The 20,797-nt window shown below is 32.6% G+C and overlaps 1 protein-coding gene across 13 annotated transcripts in view; it reads right to left on the reverse strand.

Moving 5' to 3' along the window:
- The window catches only part of LOC108693768 (disks large 1 tumor suppressor protein), a 678,647-nt gene that overhangs the window by 98,289 nt on the left and 559,561 nt on the right, over positions 1–20,797 (reverse strand). For 3 of the 13 annotated variants that reach the window (XM_018202901.1, XM_018202891.1, XM_018202890.1), the window contains exon 8: positions 14,025–14,060. The exons of the other annotated variants lie outside the window; for them this stretch is intronic. In XM_018202901.1, coding sequence (XP_018058390.1) covers positions 14,025–14,060 — 36 coding nt within the window. The remainder of the gene's footprint in view (positions 1–14,024; positions 14,061–20,797) is intronic. 13 annotated transcript variants of the gene reach the window in all.

Here is a 20,797-nt window from a genome sequence, read left to right on the forward strand (position 1 = left end):
AATGCCCAAAAAATTTACTAAAAACATTAAAACAAGTTTGACAGTATGTAAATTACGTTTTTTACACGCATTTTGTAAATAACATTATAAAAATTTTGGTATTTTACATTGTTGTAAAATTAAGAAATGTAATTGTGAAGTGAGAATAAAAATATCCATCACAATTCTCGAAAAATGCATAGCTTATCTAATAAAAATTGATAAAACTTCATATAATAGAAAGTTTTCATTAATTTTAACTTTAGTATTTTTATTAAAAAATATTATTTTTAATAATTGTACAGAAAAAAATTGAACATATTGAGAAATAAAAAAATAAATATTTTGAGATTTTAAAAATCTTTCTTATAATATGCGTTCAAAGATAAATATTGAAAAATTTGCTTTAAACAATAGTTTGTTTTATTGAAAAAGATTCATTTCAAATAAACAAATTGTTACGAAAAAGTATATCGATGATATTCATATAGAATTATATATAGAGATTTATATTACATTTTTCTTTTTTTAATTCTTTGTCAAGACAAAATCTTCAAAAAAATTTTTTTTAAATAAGAAAAATTCAAATTTTGCGTGCATTAACAATCTGATAAATAAATATATGTGAATTTAAAAATAACAAAGGAATACTTTTTTATCCACATTACTTTATATTTCACCACGAATCAAATCTAGTAAGTTTTAAAGAGCCTGTAAGAAATATACGACCAACTAAACAAGAATATCCAATCACTCGAAGTAAAATAAAAGTTACTGTTGTCATACATAAATCTCGAAGATATTCTTATGAGAACATAAGAAATTGTGGTTGACATTCACGACAAGTCCAAGATATTTTTAATTCATATATCCGCGCGCGCGCGCGCGCGCGCGCGCGTGTGTGTGTGTGTGTGTGTGTGTGTGTACACATAAAAAAAGAAAAAATTATCATACGATTTTTAAGGAAATATGTAAAAATATTGTCATCCTGAAAATCCAATTATAATAAAAGCATTTTTGTTTATTATTATCAGTCTCAAAAATAGAATTGCGTCAAAAATATTATTAATACAGCGTACATTCATATTGCTTAAATCTTATAGAAAGTACTTGTGTATCCTTTTTTTGAATGAATTTTTTTTCAATTTATTCTTATGAAGGTATGTGCAGTTTTGTTTATGCTTCTTTATGCTTCCGCAAACAATTTGATCATAGGAGGCAAGCGAAAAAAAAACAGTAAGTCAAAGTAAACTTAAAAAGTCAGATCTCAAAATAGAAAAATAGTTCGAAGAAAATAACGTTTTTTTCGAAGAAAACTATCATAAAATTTTCATTAAAATTCAAAATCTTCATGTATAATACAAAAAAGTAATAAATAAGATAAAGAAAAGTCTCGTATTTCAATGTTAAAATAAGATGTCATCGATAACGAACGAATAAAATTTAACAAAGACGATAAGAGAAGTTCACAGAATGCTTAATACGATGCACGAAGTACCGTAAATTTATTCCAATCTGTATTTCGTGTCAGCAAGCCAAAGCTTCTGAGTTTTCGGACGAATCGGAAGCAGTCCTTATCCTGGTCACGTCCGCTTGCTTTTCTTTTCCCATTCTTTCCTGGTCGTTGTCGACGCCCAATGTTTTTCTACGGGACGCAAAAGGGGTTGTCAAACGTTGCTAACCGTCGTAAAAACCGTTCTTCCGAACCTTATGTCTTTATCGGATTACACACACAAGGAAATCGAGCGATTCAGGTGCAATAATAGCACGAAGTTGCAAAACGTGAAACCACGAATTTTCACGACTGTTCATAAAACAACACATTGCTTGAATTTGGAATGTAATGTCATAAAGCAGAATTTAATACGTATAATCAAAATCGCATAATCTACGTTTATATCAAAGATATTGGTCATTCGGTTGAGAGGTGCACAATATAAATGCCTTTATTTTTTTCGTTGCTCGATTTGTTCGAATATAAAAATCAAATTCCCTTATTCTTTGCGTTATATCGCTAATAATCTTCGTGAATTTCTTGTAATTTTCTTTTCCTGATTTCTTTTTGCATAATATGTAGATTTCATCTGCCGGCACATTCGACGATCTCATTTGTATAAGTTACTTAGCATCAATTCAATTGAGCGAATTATACAAATCCATCGCGCGTTCGTGCTCTTTCCCTTTCATTGCCATCCCGATTAGGAATTCAATTTCTGTTCCTTAGAATCATAGCAAGCGTCAGTTCTACTTTGAGTAGTTTACTTGTACACTAAATAAATTGCTTTCTCGTTTCACGCAATCTGGATTTACATACATATTATTGGATTACAACAGAGTTTGTTCTTATTGTCTACATAATTCATACTTTCATTAAGAATATCAATGCCCAATCGAACTGTAATTCTCGCTGTAGCGATCAAAGTTACGCAAATTTTCGATTACTTTCCTGTGCAACCTGTAATTTCTCGATTACCGCCACGGGAAAGAAAGGAGTTCGGGGTCGAGCATGTTACTTGAAGTTTAGCAACGATGAACTTCAACCCACGCCGCATAGTTGCATACAACCTCGAGGATATAGTGTAGAGTAACGGGGTGGCCGGGACAATTTCTTGAGAGACACTTTGACGAGTTAATCTATGGAATGTCTGAGAACGCCCTCGCGGTGTAATAAATTTTCTCGCTATGAGAATTTATCGAGACGCAGAAAGTATGGATTCTCTCTCTCTCTCTCTCTCTCTCTCTCTCTCTCTCTCTCTCTCTCTCTCATTGTACATATATCCGCGGCACCTTCGAGAATTTCTGCAGAAATTAAGATATTTTAGAGCGTTATTATCTTTAGATAATTTACGTATAGTAAATGCTTCCATGAGATGCTCAAAATTATAATCTATTTATAGCATCTTGATCTAAAAGGAGAAGACATGGGAAACTACTAGATTAAATATTTATATTTATAAATGTCGATTTATTCCTCACTAGGTATGATATTTGATGATTGAGCTCTTAATAAAATTTATAATTTTTATAACACTGATGATAAAAATATTGAAAAATATTAAAAGCATAGGAAAAAATATAAATATTTATAAATACAAAACGCTGTAATGTTTGTAAACATTTTGCAAACGCTAAAATAAAAACGCTCAACAAATATTCAAATATTTTTCGTGATAACAGTATTGCACCAATACGATACACAATATTAAATTAAAAACAAATACAAAATCAAAATGTTTCAATTCTCTCGAATTGTTCGAGGAGAAGTAATGAATCGTTTATTTATCGTTCGTAACGCGATAACCCGAGGGTTGAAACACACGATGATCGCTGCGACTATTGAAACTCCCATGTCCAACAGAAGTAGAGATTGTTTCCAGTGGGCAAGAGGAGACAAACTAAGCGATTCTGTATTGCCGTACAACTCCCTCAGGTAGTTTTGACTAGTAATCCTAGGCGTGGGGAGTTACAGCATCATGTTTCATAGCTTACGTATAGATCGTATGAGATCCCAAGTAACGGTGAGCGCTCGATCGAGGTGATCGGCCCGGGCGTCTTCTACCGATTCAACGTCGGGAAACTTCATTCTACTTTGGCACGTACCATTTACCGGTTTACGCCCGGGGAGTTTACGACCTTATTCTGCGCTTGCCATCCCGAAATTCATGCAGGTGTAACGACTCTCTTTCTTCTTATCGTTATTTCATATAGTGATGCTGTTCGATATCAAAATATCAGCAACGACATTACGATAAAATATATTATATCGCATGGCTCATAAGTAGATTTACTATTATAAAGATTAATTACCAAGAATATCCAAGATTCGCGATGCAAATAGTCAGCTAATCTAAATAAGAATCATCTGGATCTTTGAGAAATTAGTATTTCAATTAACAAAAACAAATTCGAATATATGCCATTATTAAGTACTAATTTGTTGCTCTGGTTCCAAATTTATTGCTTTTATCTATTCAAGAAATTAATATAAAAAATAGAAACGTTATCACGTTATACTAGCACTCCAACTTCCAAAAAAATATGCATAAAATATTGTAAATAAAATCTAATGTGTCAGAATTTCGATTTTTGGCTTCAAGATTTATTCATTATAAAGAGGCATCGGAAATTTTAAATGTATTGATTTATTATAAATTATCATAATTGCAAAACGGTAAAAAATAAAAAAATATAATACCATAAGTTTAATTCTAAACTGCTTCAATGAAATACTAGCAAAATATGTTATAGATATATTTTGAAATTATAATTACTCATATAAAATTTAAAAAATCATAAAAATGCATAAAGAGCTTTAGAAATAGTCCACAAAAAATTTATTGTTCACTGTTTAATTTAACAAAATTAATCGATAATGTGTAACAATGCTAACGTTACATATAAAAATAAAGTTGAGATAATGTAATTTGTTATTAGAAAAATTTTAGTCTAAATAAATGGCATTTAGAGAGCATACTTTATCCGTGAATAAATAATAGAAAAAAGATTACATACAAAATTACAAGTTAATTTAAGAAATAATGAAATATATACATAAGAATATTGTATCAACGGCGGCAGATTTAATATTCAAACCGAAATAATGGACTTAAAATAACATTCAGAATTTATCTCGATTTCACGTCGATTCGTCGAGACACAGTAGTTTCTTACTAACGGAAAGCCAAGCAAAATAAAGAGCCTTGAAGTTTACTTTTCGTTCAAATTACTCGGCGGAGCTTTACGCGCGCGCCGAACAAGTTTCGCGAAGATAAACCCACGGAAATTGTTCGGTAGTTTTTAAAAGTCAGGATGAACGAGCTGTCAGAGACAACGAAGTCGACCTAAATACTCTCCTCAGATTTTAGATTTCATCGAGGCATTCCATGGACTTAAACCATAGCTGTTTTCGCTCCCGTTTGTTAATTCAATGCTAAATAAAGATTTTCTGTGAAGGGCGTGAATAATTCATTCTATTCTACTGCTATATCGTTAAAATAATTCATATTATCTCGTTGTTGCATCATCATTAAAAATAATAACTTATAAAATTCCGCATAAAATTTATAATACAATAATTTCCAACGAATATTTAATGACACTTGAATTGTATCGTTGTAATAATTTAATTTATCAATCACGATCCATAAAGTAACAATGTAAAAAATTTCGTATAATAAATACTGCGCTACATCATGCTGTACAACCGCGTACATTCCGCCCAATGATCTTTCATACGCCTTTTTTTTCCCAGGGAAAAATCGACCTCGCTTTAAAGCGTACTCATACCAAACTTCGAATCCTTATCTGGTTGATAATTCCGATGCAGATGAGGTGGAATACATTATGATAATATTCCCTAATTTTCAGATGCGGGCAAGCCATCTCTGGTAGAAACCAACGCTCGGACGTTTCCCCGCTTCATAAATCAATTCATAAACTCGGAGGCGCTATATCGATCGCCGAGTGGAAGAAAATGAACGTTTTATAAAAGTGGATTATTCACATCTACCAAAGCATTAATTATTTTCGTACGGTAAAGATATTCATTGAGGCTGATTAATTTTTACCACACCTGGAAGCTTTCGCTTCATCGTGCAATATCCACATAAAATTTGTTCTTTTTACGTTACGTTTGCATTATTCGTAATAAAAATTATATTATCTTACAAAGAAATATATTTATTGCTTGAATATTCCATACTAGCATTTTTACTGACTACAAAATTATTTACGCGTTATTTATATTATTTTTTAATAATAATTATGTTCACTGAGAAAAATGTTTATTTGAACACGAGAAAGAAATTTCTTCGATTCAAAAAAAAAATTTCTTTGATTTGAACATAATTTTTTTAAATCAAATAAATTTTTTTTATTTAATTTAAAAAAATAATGTTTAAATCAAAGAAGTAACGTTCAAAAGAAATTTTTTCTTTAACCGTATAGCAAAGAAACATTTCTTTGAATTGAAAAAATTTTTCTCTAGGTGAAAATGGCGAAGATTATGATTATATTAATTAGAGTTCCGATTATCACATATTTAAAATATTAATAGATTTAAAGAAAATTTTGATTTGTCCATTTTCAATCAGGATTTCAATTAATTCAACCAGACATTTTTCTTAAAAATTATATCCGTCATTTAAAACGAATAAATGTGCGCAATTCGTATATTGAACTCGTGGAACAGAGCGGATTCCATCGAATCGATCGCATGACGATACGACTGGCAAGATATAAATTTGCGTTTACAGTTCATCCGGTTAGCAAATGGGCGAATCTAGCACAGCGATTACAGAATTTGCGAGTTAAAGTTTATGCACCTGCGAAGAACATGGTATCTGCATGTACCAGTCCAGCCTGGCTGCGGATGTCCCAAATTCCAAAGTAAACATTTTCGGTCGAATGCACTGGGGTTACGCTCGCTTTCGCTTAATTCTAAAGTCTGACTTTGTTTTAGAATTGAAAAATATACTATCTAATTTTTAAAGGTCACACAATATAAAAATTTAAAATAAAGGATCCAAAAAGTAAAATAGTAAATATCAATGATAAAATATCAATAATAAAATTGTTTATTATGAAATGTATTTCGAAATGTAAAAGGCTTGAAAATTAAATGTGTTTACATACATTAATATATTATAATATAAATAATAATTAGAAATTTATATTGTTATATTATTGTTATTAATTGCTACGCAAATAAATAATATTGAACTAACCATATTGAATCTTTCATGATTGGTCTAAAACCTTTCTGATCTTATTATGTACATAATTTTTATATTTTATGATGTATTTCTAATAATATTTTTCAATTAAAGTTTAAACAATTTAAAATCCTTTTAAAAATTCTAATTGAATAATTTGATATTTATCAAAAATATGATTTTAACAAGGTATATTACATATATACCACTGGGCCCGAAAGAGTTAATCAGTTTTTATTTTAATATTTATTAGCACGATCAAAAATCTGATTGTGAGCGGAAAATTCCATCGGATGGAAAGATATTTATACAATAATTTTTTACGGTGTTTGCTTGATCGCACGCATCGCTGTGAACAAAACTTTCTCGGATAATAATTCGCTCGGATAATAATTTTGAAGTTTTAACAGATATAACTCCGTTAATTGCAGACTGAACGCGCTAAAGTATTAGTTTTGGAATATTTATTAAAACATACCTGTTTTAATAGAAAGAGAACATGACAATAAAAGTTGAAATACTAACAAAAGTTAAAATCACAAAGGATAAGTTGTAAAATAAAACAAGATGAAGTTAATCCGCGAAACGGATATAATGATACCGTTCAAACTAACAGAATATGATCCGCAATTTATCTCAGTAACTCCCACATAATAAATGTTTTACATGTATATATTTACACAGATATATACGAGCCTCTCACGTACGGCATTCCAACGGAAAAATGTAATTATTCCTAATATCTATGCGTGCTGCCATTAATATAAATTCCGCGCCTCGTGCGAACCGCAACAGAGTATCCTCCGTGAAATAAAGATAAATGACTGCCGACACGCAATATACTCTGCGTATTGGAAAAATCATTAAGAGCTGAAGAAACACATTGCGTTTATGCTCTGTTGATTCGAGCATTGTCCTACGAAATGCATAATGAATCGAACACGAGGCAACCAAAAGAAAAAGAGATTCGCTTTTTTATTTGTAAAAGAGTAAAAGAAGAAGAACAAAAAAGCCAAAATAACAATGTTTAGAAAAGTATTCTATTAATATATTTAAAGGATTATTAAATATTTTAATCGATTAAAGAAATTTTTTTAATAATAATTTTTAATAATAATATGTCCACTGAGAAAAATGTCTATTTGAACACAAGAAAGATTTCTTTGATTCAAAGAAATGTTTCTTTGTTATACAGTCAAAGAAAAAAATTTCTTTAATTTTTTTTAAATCAAATAAATTTTTTAAAATTTAATTTAAAAAAATAATGTAATTTAATTAATTTTTCAATATTAAAAAAATTTTTCAATTTATACTCTTTAAAAATACAGATTATATGCCACAAAGATAAAAAGCGCCTAATGCGACTTCATAATTTTCTTCATTTAGATAGTTTGAATAAATTTTTCAACTTGGAACCAATCTATCTATAAAATGAAAATGTTTAGGTATTAATAGATAACAATTCTCTGACAATTGAAGTGTGGATCAAATAATATTAACAGAATTGAATTATTAGACGTGTGAAACTGGCACGAAGGACAGCGCCTCTGGTGATCTCCTCTGAACGGAAGGGCCAGTCATGATCCGTCACTAACGACTAATGCCAGCAATTTGCGTCGACGCCAGGGGACGCAACTGAGAGAGCGATGCATGCACGTCATTCGACGTGATTTATACGACGTGTCCTGTTATAATACCGGCAGCCTATAATGCAACGCTATAACGTCCTATAGGACCGGAAGCGCGGGAAGTGCCAGGAGGTGCACCACGTGGTAATCAACATGAGCTACTGGCCGATGATCCCTAACCACTAATGGATCGTGCCAGGATGAGATGCGATATCGATTATTCCGATGAATACAGCCGATAATACAACATAGAACATGATTTAGTCGGATCGGAAAACAGGATACCTCACAATATAAATTATTACAGTTTAGAATTATAAGTGAACAATCCATAATTAAGAAGCATAAAGACGTTCATGAAATTGAAAAAAAAAAAAAACGAAAGAAGAAAGATGACTTATCTTGAGAATTGCTTAGATCAGTGATGCATAATCTGATGAGATCCGCGGTCGCAAGCTATCTGTTTTCATTTTTTTAAGATCTGCCGACTTATAGCCAAAAATATAATAATAAAATTATATTTTTTATTTTATGTAAACAAATTAAATATTATATAATCAGAAAAATTTTATCTATTGTACAATATTTAAAAATAACTCTAAAAAAAGGTTGCACATCCTAGATTGATGACGAAAACAACTTAGAGATATTTTTAAATCTTCACTGAAAAAAAAATTACTACTTTTAAAACTAAATTTTAATAAATATTTGTTTGAATAACTCTAAATAAGTATTTACTAAATGTAAACACATATTTATTTAATATAAAAATCATTAATTAATTTAACCATTATTTTTTTATTGAGTAAATATTTATTTATTGTAAATAAATATTCACTTATTGAAAGAAAAAATTGGTTGCTGCAACAATTTAAATAGTAAAATATGGCATAGCATTTTTATAAGGCTGCAGCAATCAGTTTTTGGTTGTAGCAACAAATTTTTAGTTGTGTTATTGAAAAAAAAGATTGGTTGCTACAACAATTTAGATAATAAAATATGGCACTTTTATATGGCTGCAGCAACTAATTTTTTATTGTAGCAGCTAATTTTTAGTTGCGTTAGTCTATTGAAATCGTATACTGACATTGCGGATAGATTAACACAACTAAAAATTTGTTACTACAATCAAAAACTAATTGCTACAGCCATATAAAAATGCTATATTTTATGCTATATTTTATTATCTAAATTGTTGCAGCCACCAATCTTTTTTTTCAGTATACAATTAGTACTATTCAAAGAACTGTATTAAGATTTGGTAAATTTTTTTCAGTATTGATTCAACGACTTCACGAGATATATTCTTAATCGATTTTTTGACATTTATTTCATTTGTCAAGATTTGTGAAGAAGATCTAATCACATTTTAATGCAGATTTCATAAAATGATGATTTTAGAGCGTAATATTGCGATGAGAAAACTCGACGTGGTGAAGGGAGGGGCGAAATGAAGACACTGATGAAACTAGAATTTCGACAGCTTGGAATAATGTGAGATAGGTTGTTTTCCCGCGGGAAACGGTGCCTGGAACTTGAGCCCTGAATTTCAGGCGACGATCGAAACCCTAACTTGCCTCGCGGAAAATAGGAAATGTCGCATGCAGATAAGCACTCCAGGATATTACAGTTCTCATTATCAAGAACGAAATTATGTTACTGTCCGCGAATAATAAGTATCCTACCAGGTGATATTACAAGTTTTCTGCCGAGAAAAGAGGAAGAGTTGAAATTAGAAAAGAATGTCGATAATTTAATATAATTGTTAAAAATAAAATAATCAATTATTTAAAATTTAAAAATATGCAAAATAAATCAAAGTGATAAATTCAAAATTCAGTCGTAAGTCCCGAATGACGTACGATGTAGCATATGATATATTGCAAATGTAGAAACATCTTTTATACAGCCATCATAAAAAAAAAAAGAATGAAGTTTTGTCAGTTCGACAATATCTCTGTCATCGCTCGTGTATCGCATACGAACCGGCCAGAAATATCTACCACTTTTTACGGTGGTTACATAAAAAGCGAATTTTTTCCCGTGTATATCTGTATACGTACATTGTATGCAATGTGCGTACTAATCCAAAGGAAGGAAATGAATACTGGAGACCGATATCATGCTGCGTATTGATGAACACCTGCGGAATTCGCCGAGCCATATAGAAATTCGCTCCATACTATGAATTTCTCTATTCACGAAGGTAGTCATTTTCCCTCTTGGTGCGAAATTTTTCCCACGTTGCAAGGAAAGCAAACAGTTCTCCGGGAGCCACGACGGAAATATGATTCCCGCGACGTCTCGTAAAAACGACTTGGCTTCATTTCGTTGGATTATGCAGTACCCCTTTCGCCTGATTTAATGCCAAGGCCAAGGGAAGGTACAGCATGGAAAACTCGAGTCGACGAAAAAAAGAAGACGAATAAGGGAGTAAAACAGAGGTGACGAGAAGATAAAAAGAAATATACAAAGCTATTTACGAAAAAAGAAAAAGAGAGAAGAGAGAGAGAGAGAGAGAGAGAGAGAGAGAGAGAGAGAGAGAGAGAAAGGAAGGTAATCGACGGCAGACGGTGACTTCCGGAAGATTACACGAGCCGGAGGCTGCAGTTTACTCCATTTGGCAAGCTCGATATTCACCGAGGCGCCTTTTCAACCCGATTCCTCCCTCTCTCCTCATCCCCTCATCTTTCCTTCTCTGACCGTCGACGAATGAAATACGCTCTCGCCTGAATTTCAAACGACGCTGCAAATCGAATCAGGCTCGCTATGAATCTTCCGACGAGGCCGAGGAGAACAAAACTGGTGAAGTTTTGAGGAGGCGATGGGTGTGTTTGCACATTCGAGAGACAAGGGTGATTTAAAAGGCCGGCGCGACCGACGAGGGCTAATCAACTCCGTTGAATGAATAATGTCTTGAAATATATAACGATATCTGAAGGGATAACATGAAATAATGTGTCCTACTCTGACAAAGATATGTCTAAATGTAGAGACGGAACAAGATTATTTTTAACATGCTCTCTATTCATGAAATATCGATGCGCATAAATACATTGGTTAAACCTATAACGTATAATTCATTTGATGTTTAATATCACCTTTAATTTCCCCAATGGTGAATCAATCAAAATATTAAGACATGGATTTCAACCCAATTAATGGGATGAGAACATAATGAGATGCATAATAGTTAATTAACTTGATGTGTGGATTTGCGCACCATATTTACATGTACACTCGAAGGGAAACATTTCTCTGTATGTATGTGTATGTAAAAGCAACATGTATTGCACATCTATACATTAACTTTCACGTCGCGAGATAATTATTTCGGGCTTTCCGACTATCGGAATTTTGCAATCATTTTGCAATACGTTCAAGATACCTTGTAAAATTAACATCACTGTCATTGAAGTCCATATGAAATTGTATGCGACACTCGATTTTATTGCATTCCTTCACTCGTAACAAATCGAGAATCAAAATTATATGTCGCAAAAATAATTATTAACGCGAATAAACTATAAAGAAAAATGTATTGCTTTTTAAATTTTTTTCTGAATTTCTAAATTTTTTTTTCATCACAAATTTACATATTATAAATATAACAATAAATAAATTTTTTAATTATCCGGACTTTAATTTTAAGTCTATTTTTTCAAAATAATGTAACTAGTCATACAATCTTATTACATTCTATTCCTTAGTTAATATACGAGAAAACCACATTCGAAAAGGAATGTAAAAAATAATATACGCGAAATCGTTATCACAATTGTTTTCTTTTCCATATTCAATTAAAGATTATAGATTTGATAAAGGCAAGATCTAATAATATGTTAATGTCTAATAGCTTAGAATCATTAAAGTACTGGCAAACTCTTGAAGAAGAGTTGAGAAGCAACTGGATTAATTTCACAGCAAATTGGATGAAACCGTTCGATGAAACGGAAGAGAGAGTAGAAGGAACTGAGATGATACTATTTCCTGAACACGCATTATACAAACGATTCTCAGAAGCATGAGGAAGTTCGTGCGGACCAGACACTTTTAGATTCATCGTTTGCGTCTTGAAGGTCGGCGTACATAATTGCCGAAGTTAACCGATCAAACGATGATTAAGGAACGACGTGTCGTGAACGCAATCGTTGCTCGTAGATTAGATTCCAGTATCATTACTAGGAATGGCAAGGGGGATCGTTAGCGCTAATGACTCAGGGGCAAATAATTATCCGTTACGTCTTCTTGCGCGTGTAATTTACGAGGAGACACCGCGTACCAACGATATGAAACTGCAATTACGTCATGATAAACCTCAATGTAAGCGCTGAGATAGCTGTCGCGCTATCTTATAAAACATTTGTAATATCGCGACTTGATTTGGTCAGCTGCCGTTGTCAAGTTCCGAACTTGCACTTTCTTCCCAATGCTGGTAAAATCTTTGCTGTACAATGAACAATTTGTATCACGATAAATGAATCTGAACACATTAGTATATGGTACTTCTACTGGCTGCGTTTGCTGCATCATTATTATTATAAGTATTGTAGGCTTTATAAATCGACAACATTATTTAGGAACTTAAAAGTTCTAGCTGCTTATAACAGTTCTGTAATTTTTAATAAATAGAGTAGTTTCAGTCATTAAAAAAACCTGTTTCAAAATTAAAATTCATGCAACGTTTCAATTTATCTTGCGTAAATTCTCTTACTTAGTATTGTTAGAATTTATAATGCTATTTGAAAAAGATGCTGTCTTTTAAAAAGCAAAAAAAAATTTTAATATAATAGAAACAAGCAAATGTTAAAATTGTTAAAATATCAAAATGAAAAAAATGTAGATTTCATGTCGTTAAACAGTTTCTTGTGTTATTCTGTAGCTATTTGAGCATTGCAGTAGGAGTTGTAACAATAAATAATAATTAAATACTTCTTAAACAATCTATATCTGAGGAAGGCGAGTCTATGTATACCAAAGTGAAGCGCGCTTTTCAAGAATTCTGTTTATTCTAAAATAATTCTGTACTTATTTCTGCACACATTCTAGCAAGAATTTTAATAAATTTTCAACATTAATAAAATATTTCTCAAATTTAAATAAATTATTTTTATTTTATTTAAATTAGTATAGTCAAGAATTATAGAATTATTAAAAATAAAGTCAGACTTTTCTCGATAGTTTGAGTTCCCTCGAAATGATACGCCAGCTTTGCGCTACATCGGTAATGTATACGGCAGCTGATCAATTTGCAGAAATGCAGGACACGCATTGCGGGAACTGTTAATCGTGTCATCTGTGTAATTAATGGGATAAATGCCTTCGATGAGATATTACCGTCCGCATTTAATCATATGCAAATACGCTCTATTTTCGAACCGAGAGAAAAATTTAAACGGCCACGTTAATATAAATCAAATAATATTGAAATAAAATTGATATAAAATTGATATAAAATTCTTATCAAATTTGTAAAAAAACTTGAAGCAAATATCACGATAAACAACAGCTTTATACAGCAATTTTTTTATATTAATACTGATATTAATTACTGATTAATTGAAATATTTTTATCAGACGAATAAAACGTGTAAATTAAAAGAGAGACAAACGCACGTGGCAATTGCGATTCTTCTCTCGGTCGCGACTACTTGCTAACAATCTCCTTGACTCGGCTACTTTTTGCTACCAACTTTCTACTTACGTGTCTCGTGTCGGCCGCGAGAAGAGGAGTGTGTGCCTGCAACAACCGAGCGTTCAGGGAATTAGAAGAGAGGTCGCGTGACTTTTTGCTCTTTTGCTAGCTTGGAACTTCATGCTTCCGGCAAGGCCATTCATCTCGCGTCGGATTCCAAAAAATGACCAAAATATCGCGGCATCGTTTTATTAGGAATATCGTTTATGCAAACAAGTTCTATACATCAAAGATGTGCACTCACAAGAGCGTATTTCTTGATGAATTTTAATACATGATGAATTCTAATTATGAAATTATCTAACAAGGAGGATTACAAAATTTTCGCAGATTAAACTTCGTGGACATGGATAAATCATTATTATTCATTACGTGTAGCTGCTCTCACTTTAACTAGATTATAACCGAAGTTTAATCTACAGCTTTGCTAGTAAGCTATCAAGATATAAATGATTTCCAAATTCATCTCAGTATACGCTCGTGTAGTTTGCAAAACGCTTTATTATATGAAATATATCCAAACTAATTTATTGATTATTAATATATTATTATTATATATAAACGAATGTGAGCTTTTACAACAAATCCGTTTTTTTTAAATAACAATCGAATTAAATAAAGTAAATGGAAATATATCGAAAGTGATAATGATTTTGTGTGTAGACGAAAATTTTTGGCCTTTTTGAAAGTTACTTTAGTGAAGCTTAGGAATTTTAGAGAGGAAGTCTTTGGGAAGATGTGCTCGCATGCTGTACTACATGTGTATTCAAGAGAAGATTATTCATGCAAATAAAAAAATAGAAAGGAGATATTTCTGGCCGGCAGCGACGTCGTTTTGTTGATTCGGCTAAATGGCTTAAGCTCGTATTTTAGATGTTTCCGCACAATGCAAATTCATTCCTTTTGCATACCACGCGCTTATTAAACGCGGTGAGCTCATTAAAAGCGGAAGTTGACAATGGCGCGTGCGAGCACGAAATTCTCCGCCTCGCATAATTATCGCGCCCACGATAATTGAACTTCGCGATGCAATGTAACGACGAATTTCACCACGTCGCCGTCACCGCGATAATATCGTGGAATAAATGCAGGTGAGTTTTAAAACACACATTCAATGTCGATTGTTAAAATATTACGTTCCACGTGATATTCGAATCTAATATAAAAAAAAATCGTACTCGATGTCACATTTTAACTTCGCGTGTACTTCTTGTATGAAAATGCATGCACTAAGAGAAAAATGTTTGGTATTTGTAATTATAATTACATATTACTATAATTATTACTGCTATAATAATAATAACTATGTGTACAGTTCTAGCAACATATGTATATAGTTGGCAATCTAAAATGACTATAATTATAGTTATTATAATTATAAAATAGTTAAAATTACCTGGGACTATAAAAAATATGGTTATTCCAAAATTATATAACTATAAAACTATATAACTATAAAACTATAAAATAACTATATAACTATAAAATTATAGTCATTTGAGTCATTTTTATGGCAATTCCAACTATAATTATAGTCATTTTAGATTACTATGTACATTTATTGCTAGAACTATATACAATATGTAGTTACTGTTATTATTATAGCAATAATAATCATAATTATAGTAATATATAATTATAGTTACATATACAAAACATTTTTCTCTCAGTGTGCGGATAAAATCAATAGATTTGTTTTTTATTAAATTAATAGAAATAATTCTATTTCCGGTTAACGGATCTTACTGATCTTAACTTAATAATACTAAATAATACTAAATACAAATTTTTACAGATATATTATTTCAGTTTTATAAATTGTACACCAATAAAATTATTGAGATTTGCAATCGCAAATCGAAGATGATTTGAAATTAATAGCTTAAATTAGATTGATCGTTTATTTTAATAGTAAAGCTAATAAGATCTTAAACTTTAAATAATTTATTGTAAAAATATTATCTCACTGTTTTTATCACCTACAGCATTTGAACTTTCTTTCTCTTTCATTTTCACAAAATTTCAAACATGTATTATTTTAAATAAAAAACTATTTTACTTTAAGTACAAAAAGTATACATTAGTTCAATTATAAAAAAACAAACCTAATGTTATTTCGATAGATTAAAATATGTCCGACGCGTTTTGTTATAGACAAGTAAAAAAAAAAGGAAGAAAAAAAAGGTTGAAAAAAGCGTGGATATAATTTTCATTCGATTAAATTCAAGGAGAGAAAGACATGTCATCATCGTTTTCCCAACACAATTTCGCGTCTGTACAAGACTATCTAATCATTTTTACGTACACAAGGTTCCATGATATTTGTGGATAATCCGTGCTACAAATTTGATGAATCTCTACAGGGTTTATGATGGGAAAGAAAATACGAGGCGTGTCAATGCAGAAAAATATTGTTTTCCTTATTATTCAATGAATATGTAAACTCTAGGCAAAATTTCAAGTGTCAGCGATAAATTAAGTATCGATATTTGTAATTTTATATCGTTACTTCGTTATAAAATGTTGCTGCATGATTACACGCAGGTTATAATCGACATGTAATAGACGTGACGGTATATTTTTGATTAGTAAATCGATAAAATAAATTAAAAATAGAAAACTGGTTTGTTCTCCATGAAATCGAGTTATTATATTCAATGTTACGAATTAATTTACATTCTAGTCGCACGTTCTACCGCAAGTAAACTACGCAATTTAATAGAATCATGTTCGTATTAAAAATATATCTTAAAGAAATCAATCGAGAAAATCGAATAAGAAAAAATAATGACTTATTAAAAATGTTATTAAAATAACCAGAGAAATGGAAAAACATCACATCACTCTTCCTGATTGCATTACATAATCCATTAACTTAAGTATAGATTCCGGGCTTTTCCGAGAGAAAGACATCGGGATTATTGATCGACATAGTCGTTATCGTTAACGACGCGCTGTCTTTCCCGAAATTCTTACCAGTGAAATGGCAACCCTTAATTTTCCAGGGAAATGGCCGCGTGTACGACCAAATTGAATTTCATATTTCGCTGCGCATCGTGAGTCGGGTTTCCGGTCATTGCTCCGACGTCCCTTCGTAATTAATTGCTATTCAAGCCTACCTCGCTCCAGTATACGATACGATAAAAAAAAAAGTTTGCCTTGTCGCGAGTGAAATCAACGTCCTAATTTCCCTTTCTTGCCAGCATGCTCTCAACATGATACGATTATACCCTCGCTCTGTTTTCGTGTGGAATCGAAAGGAGAAGCACGTTAATGAAGATGGATCGTTGCGATTAACTCAATCCCCGAAAGCTTTTTCTCGATGAATAAACAATGCGATCGTGCAATCGTTTTAATTTATTCCAGCAAGTATTTCAGGAGAATTAATAACAAGTTCATTAAATTCTAAACACGATGGCATAGATGGATTATAATATATAATTAAGGGAGCTTATTTCTGTTTGCTCGTACAATATCTATGTTTCATGAAACTAACCAGGAAATGTGTTGACACATCAATTTAATTACCTGACGTAATATTTTTTATATACAATACCGTTCCGAGTATTGTTTTTAACTAAAGCTTGAGCTCGACATCATAAAACATTTCCGTACCACGAGATAGCAAACTTTGTTCGCAAGAAAAGAAAGAAAACAGACAAAGATGGGATATGCTGAAATAAAACGCAGCGTAGTCTTTTCTTTTATCATGGAACAACGAAAAAGAAAGTTTGATTTCTCCCGCTATTTCTTCGTTTTGTTTTATAAACAGCGGTGCTATCATATTCCGGGATTGTAGCATCGGGCCTTTTTTTCGTGGAAAAATCGGGAAAATTGAATTTCCGACAGCGTGTAATGCGGGAGATCGAGAGCGCAGTGATACACGCACGGAGGAAACAGGCGCGGGAAGACAAGCGGCCAGAGATGCATCGATCGCCGGAAACGTTCGTGGACGTATTACATTGTGATTTCCGACAATGTGATATCGATATTCTGTACGCGATATTCTGTACGCGTTCCTGAAACACATTTGCTTGCGTGCGCGCGCACATCCGCGTCCCGAATTTTCCGTTGTAGGTGATATTGCCCATAAATCCATCTTTCGTGAGTTGATCCGATACATACAAACGTAGGAGAATCTTTTTTTTTAATATATCGAGGCAACATTTCATTTCTCTTTTTCTTCTTTTTTGGCAAATCAACGTGAATTGCCTTTTCTCGTGCACGAAAAAGTTTCGAAATTTCGAAGTTTGTCGTTAAATTCAGTATTGTGGAGTGCACGGCAAATAAAATCTGCCAAACAAAAGAAATATATATAAAACAGAAAAAAACCATCATCTGCGGAGAACGATGAGAATTGGAAAAACCGAAAGAAAAATTCTTCTGCTATAGCGGATAAGTTTACGGCTGAATTTCGAGATTCTTAGGGGAAACATTCACAGGATAGCGAATTTAATAAAATAAAAATTAATGTGTATCACTGCACTGTCAGCTTCTATTGTCGATCAAGGATTTTTCGAAGATGTCAAAAGTGCAGCATGTGCGACGACGCTGCTAATGCGTCTCAGGGCACATGCGATAGTCGTCGACAAGGGTACGTACTTTGCTTAGGCAAAGAGAATCGCCGGGATTCGGTTACACATTTACACATTTATGGAATATCGATTTTCGTCGGGCGAACCGCGTTGACGGGGAAATTATTCATATATTCGTCGTCGGTGAGACATACCCAAGGGTTGTCCGCGTCAAAGCCACACGAGATTGTACCGCTGCCAGGCAGATCGATCCACACGGACAACAAGCAAGAGAGGCAAAAGGAGCAAATTGAAAATAACCTCTCTTGTTGTCGGGCAAATTTTTAACTTTAGTACAGGGCGGTGCGCGAGACACACGGCGGAAGTTCGCGCGACGTTGAAGTTCGCGCGCAAAGTTGCGAGAGCGAGTCCTTCGCCGGCGAAGTTTTCCGGACGTGAAAAGATTAAAGAGGATATTAACTTCCGAAAGAAGAGCTACAAGATGCGCCAGTATAAAGAAATAAATTTTCACGGGAAGACCGCAGGTTTCGCGCCGAAACGCCGTGTGACCTAAGAGAGCTCAGGACTATCTTGAGAGGAAAGGGAGAGGATAGGCTGAGGTGCGCGTAATAATTCATCTCCTATCCAAGAAAGGGTTTCACATAGGTAAATCTCGCTTACGGACTTGAGAAATTTGAGCATATAATTCTTACGGTAACCGTATATGCGCACATGTCCATCTGCCGACTATCAATATAAAAAGAAAATGAAACGTAGCTCAAACAAAAAAAGTACCGCACGTAAAACAATGCAGAGGTAAATGTCATTAATTAGAAGAAAAATCTCTCACTCGAAATCGTCATATCATTCGTGAAAAGAGCAAGAACATATATTAGCAGAATTCCTGACGGATTACGACGTCAACAGAGGATCAAAGAAAGAATTTTTTCGAGTTACCAGTTACGAAGCTGAAAAATTTAATTATCCGACGGACGCGTCTCGCGCTGCAAGGACGAGGATGAAAATATTCTCCTCTTTCAAGCGCTTTTGGGCAAACTGTACAAGGGATAGGAAAACTTACGAGGCTTGAAGTAGCAGATCGATAGGAACATGAAACGCGATGGCGCGGCGGTACAAAAAGCACGAGTTTACGCGTCGCGGTTATTAACGAGACTGAATCTGCGTGAAAAAGCAACACTGCAAATTCGTTGATCAAAACAGCTCCTTTGCTTCTTTTTTTTTAACTTTTTTTTATATGTAGATATAATTACTTGTATATATAATCTTCGTGCGGCAACAGCGGAGATTAATATTTCCGAGGCGTGCTGCGGAAACTGCGGCGTAAATTAAGGATCGATTTGTTGCCATGTCTGTTTACGACAAGCAATTTTGAATGTTGATTAAAGGTGGGTTTTGCAATTTCACGACGTCAGCAAACTTATCATTATATGTTTTATGTCATGATGATAATTTACCGATTTTATTACAAAATTAAAATCCTTTTATATCCATAATTCCAGCAATCGATTCAATTTGGCGTACACAATTTTCTACATGTCATAATTCATAAAGTTATTTCTGAAATAAAAAACATACAGAAATAAAAAACACACAGAAATAAAAAAAGAGAAACAATGATATCAAAATGCTTCGTAAATGAGAAAGTGAGGTCCCGAATGTCAATGATATCTCTGATACGTTGACAATGTTAAGAGGTACGGATGTAAACAATAGATACACGTTATCTCAAAGAGCGCATTGGTCTTGAGCCGTCAATGAATCAGGATTCTTTAGATAGCATTTATCAGCTACAATAATGCTGGAAGCATTGTAACAAATTCCAGATAAATTTTCACCTTCATCTTATCAATGCTGCATTCTTGACACAATGGAATGTCGTTCATGCGTCAATGATATACGAAATAATTTGTCGTGTTTTCACTATAGAAGAAATAAAATGTGTGAAATACGCAACAGAGGAATATGAAACAATCACACGATATTAGGTTTGCTCGCGTTGCTTGAAATTCTCAAAAATTGTTAAATTTAAAACGATATAAATACATCTATATGCATTGAAGAGAGAGAGAGAAGGCGAAGATGCAAAAAGTGCAAGTAACGCTAACAAATCTATGATATTCTCCTGTTGATATAACTTTCCGTCCAAAATGTATATAATCATTGTATGTAATCATTAAATGATTTCTTGAGCTTTTAAGTAATAAATCCATTGTTGTGTTAAAAACATACCGTATATAAATATATATA

This window comes from Atta colombica, unplaced genomic scaffold (genome assembly GCF_001594045.1).
Source record: "Atta colombica isolate Treedump-2 unplaced genomic scaffold, Acol1.0 scaffold97, whole genome shotgun sequence".
NCBI lineage: Eukaryota > Metazoa > Arthropoda > Insecta > Hymenoptera > Formicidae > Atta > Atta colombica.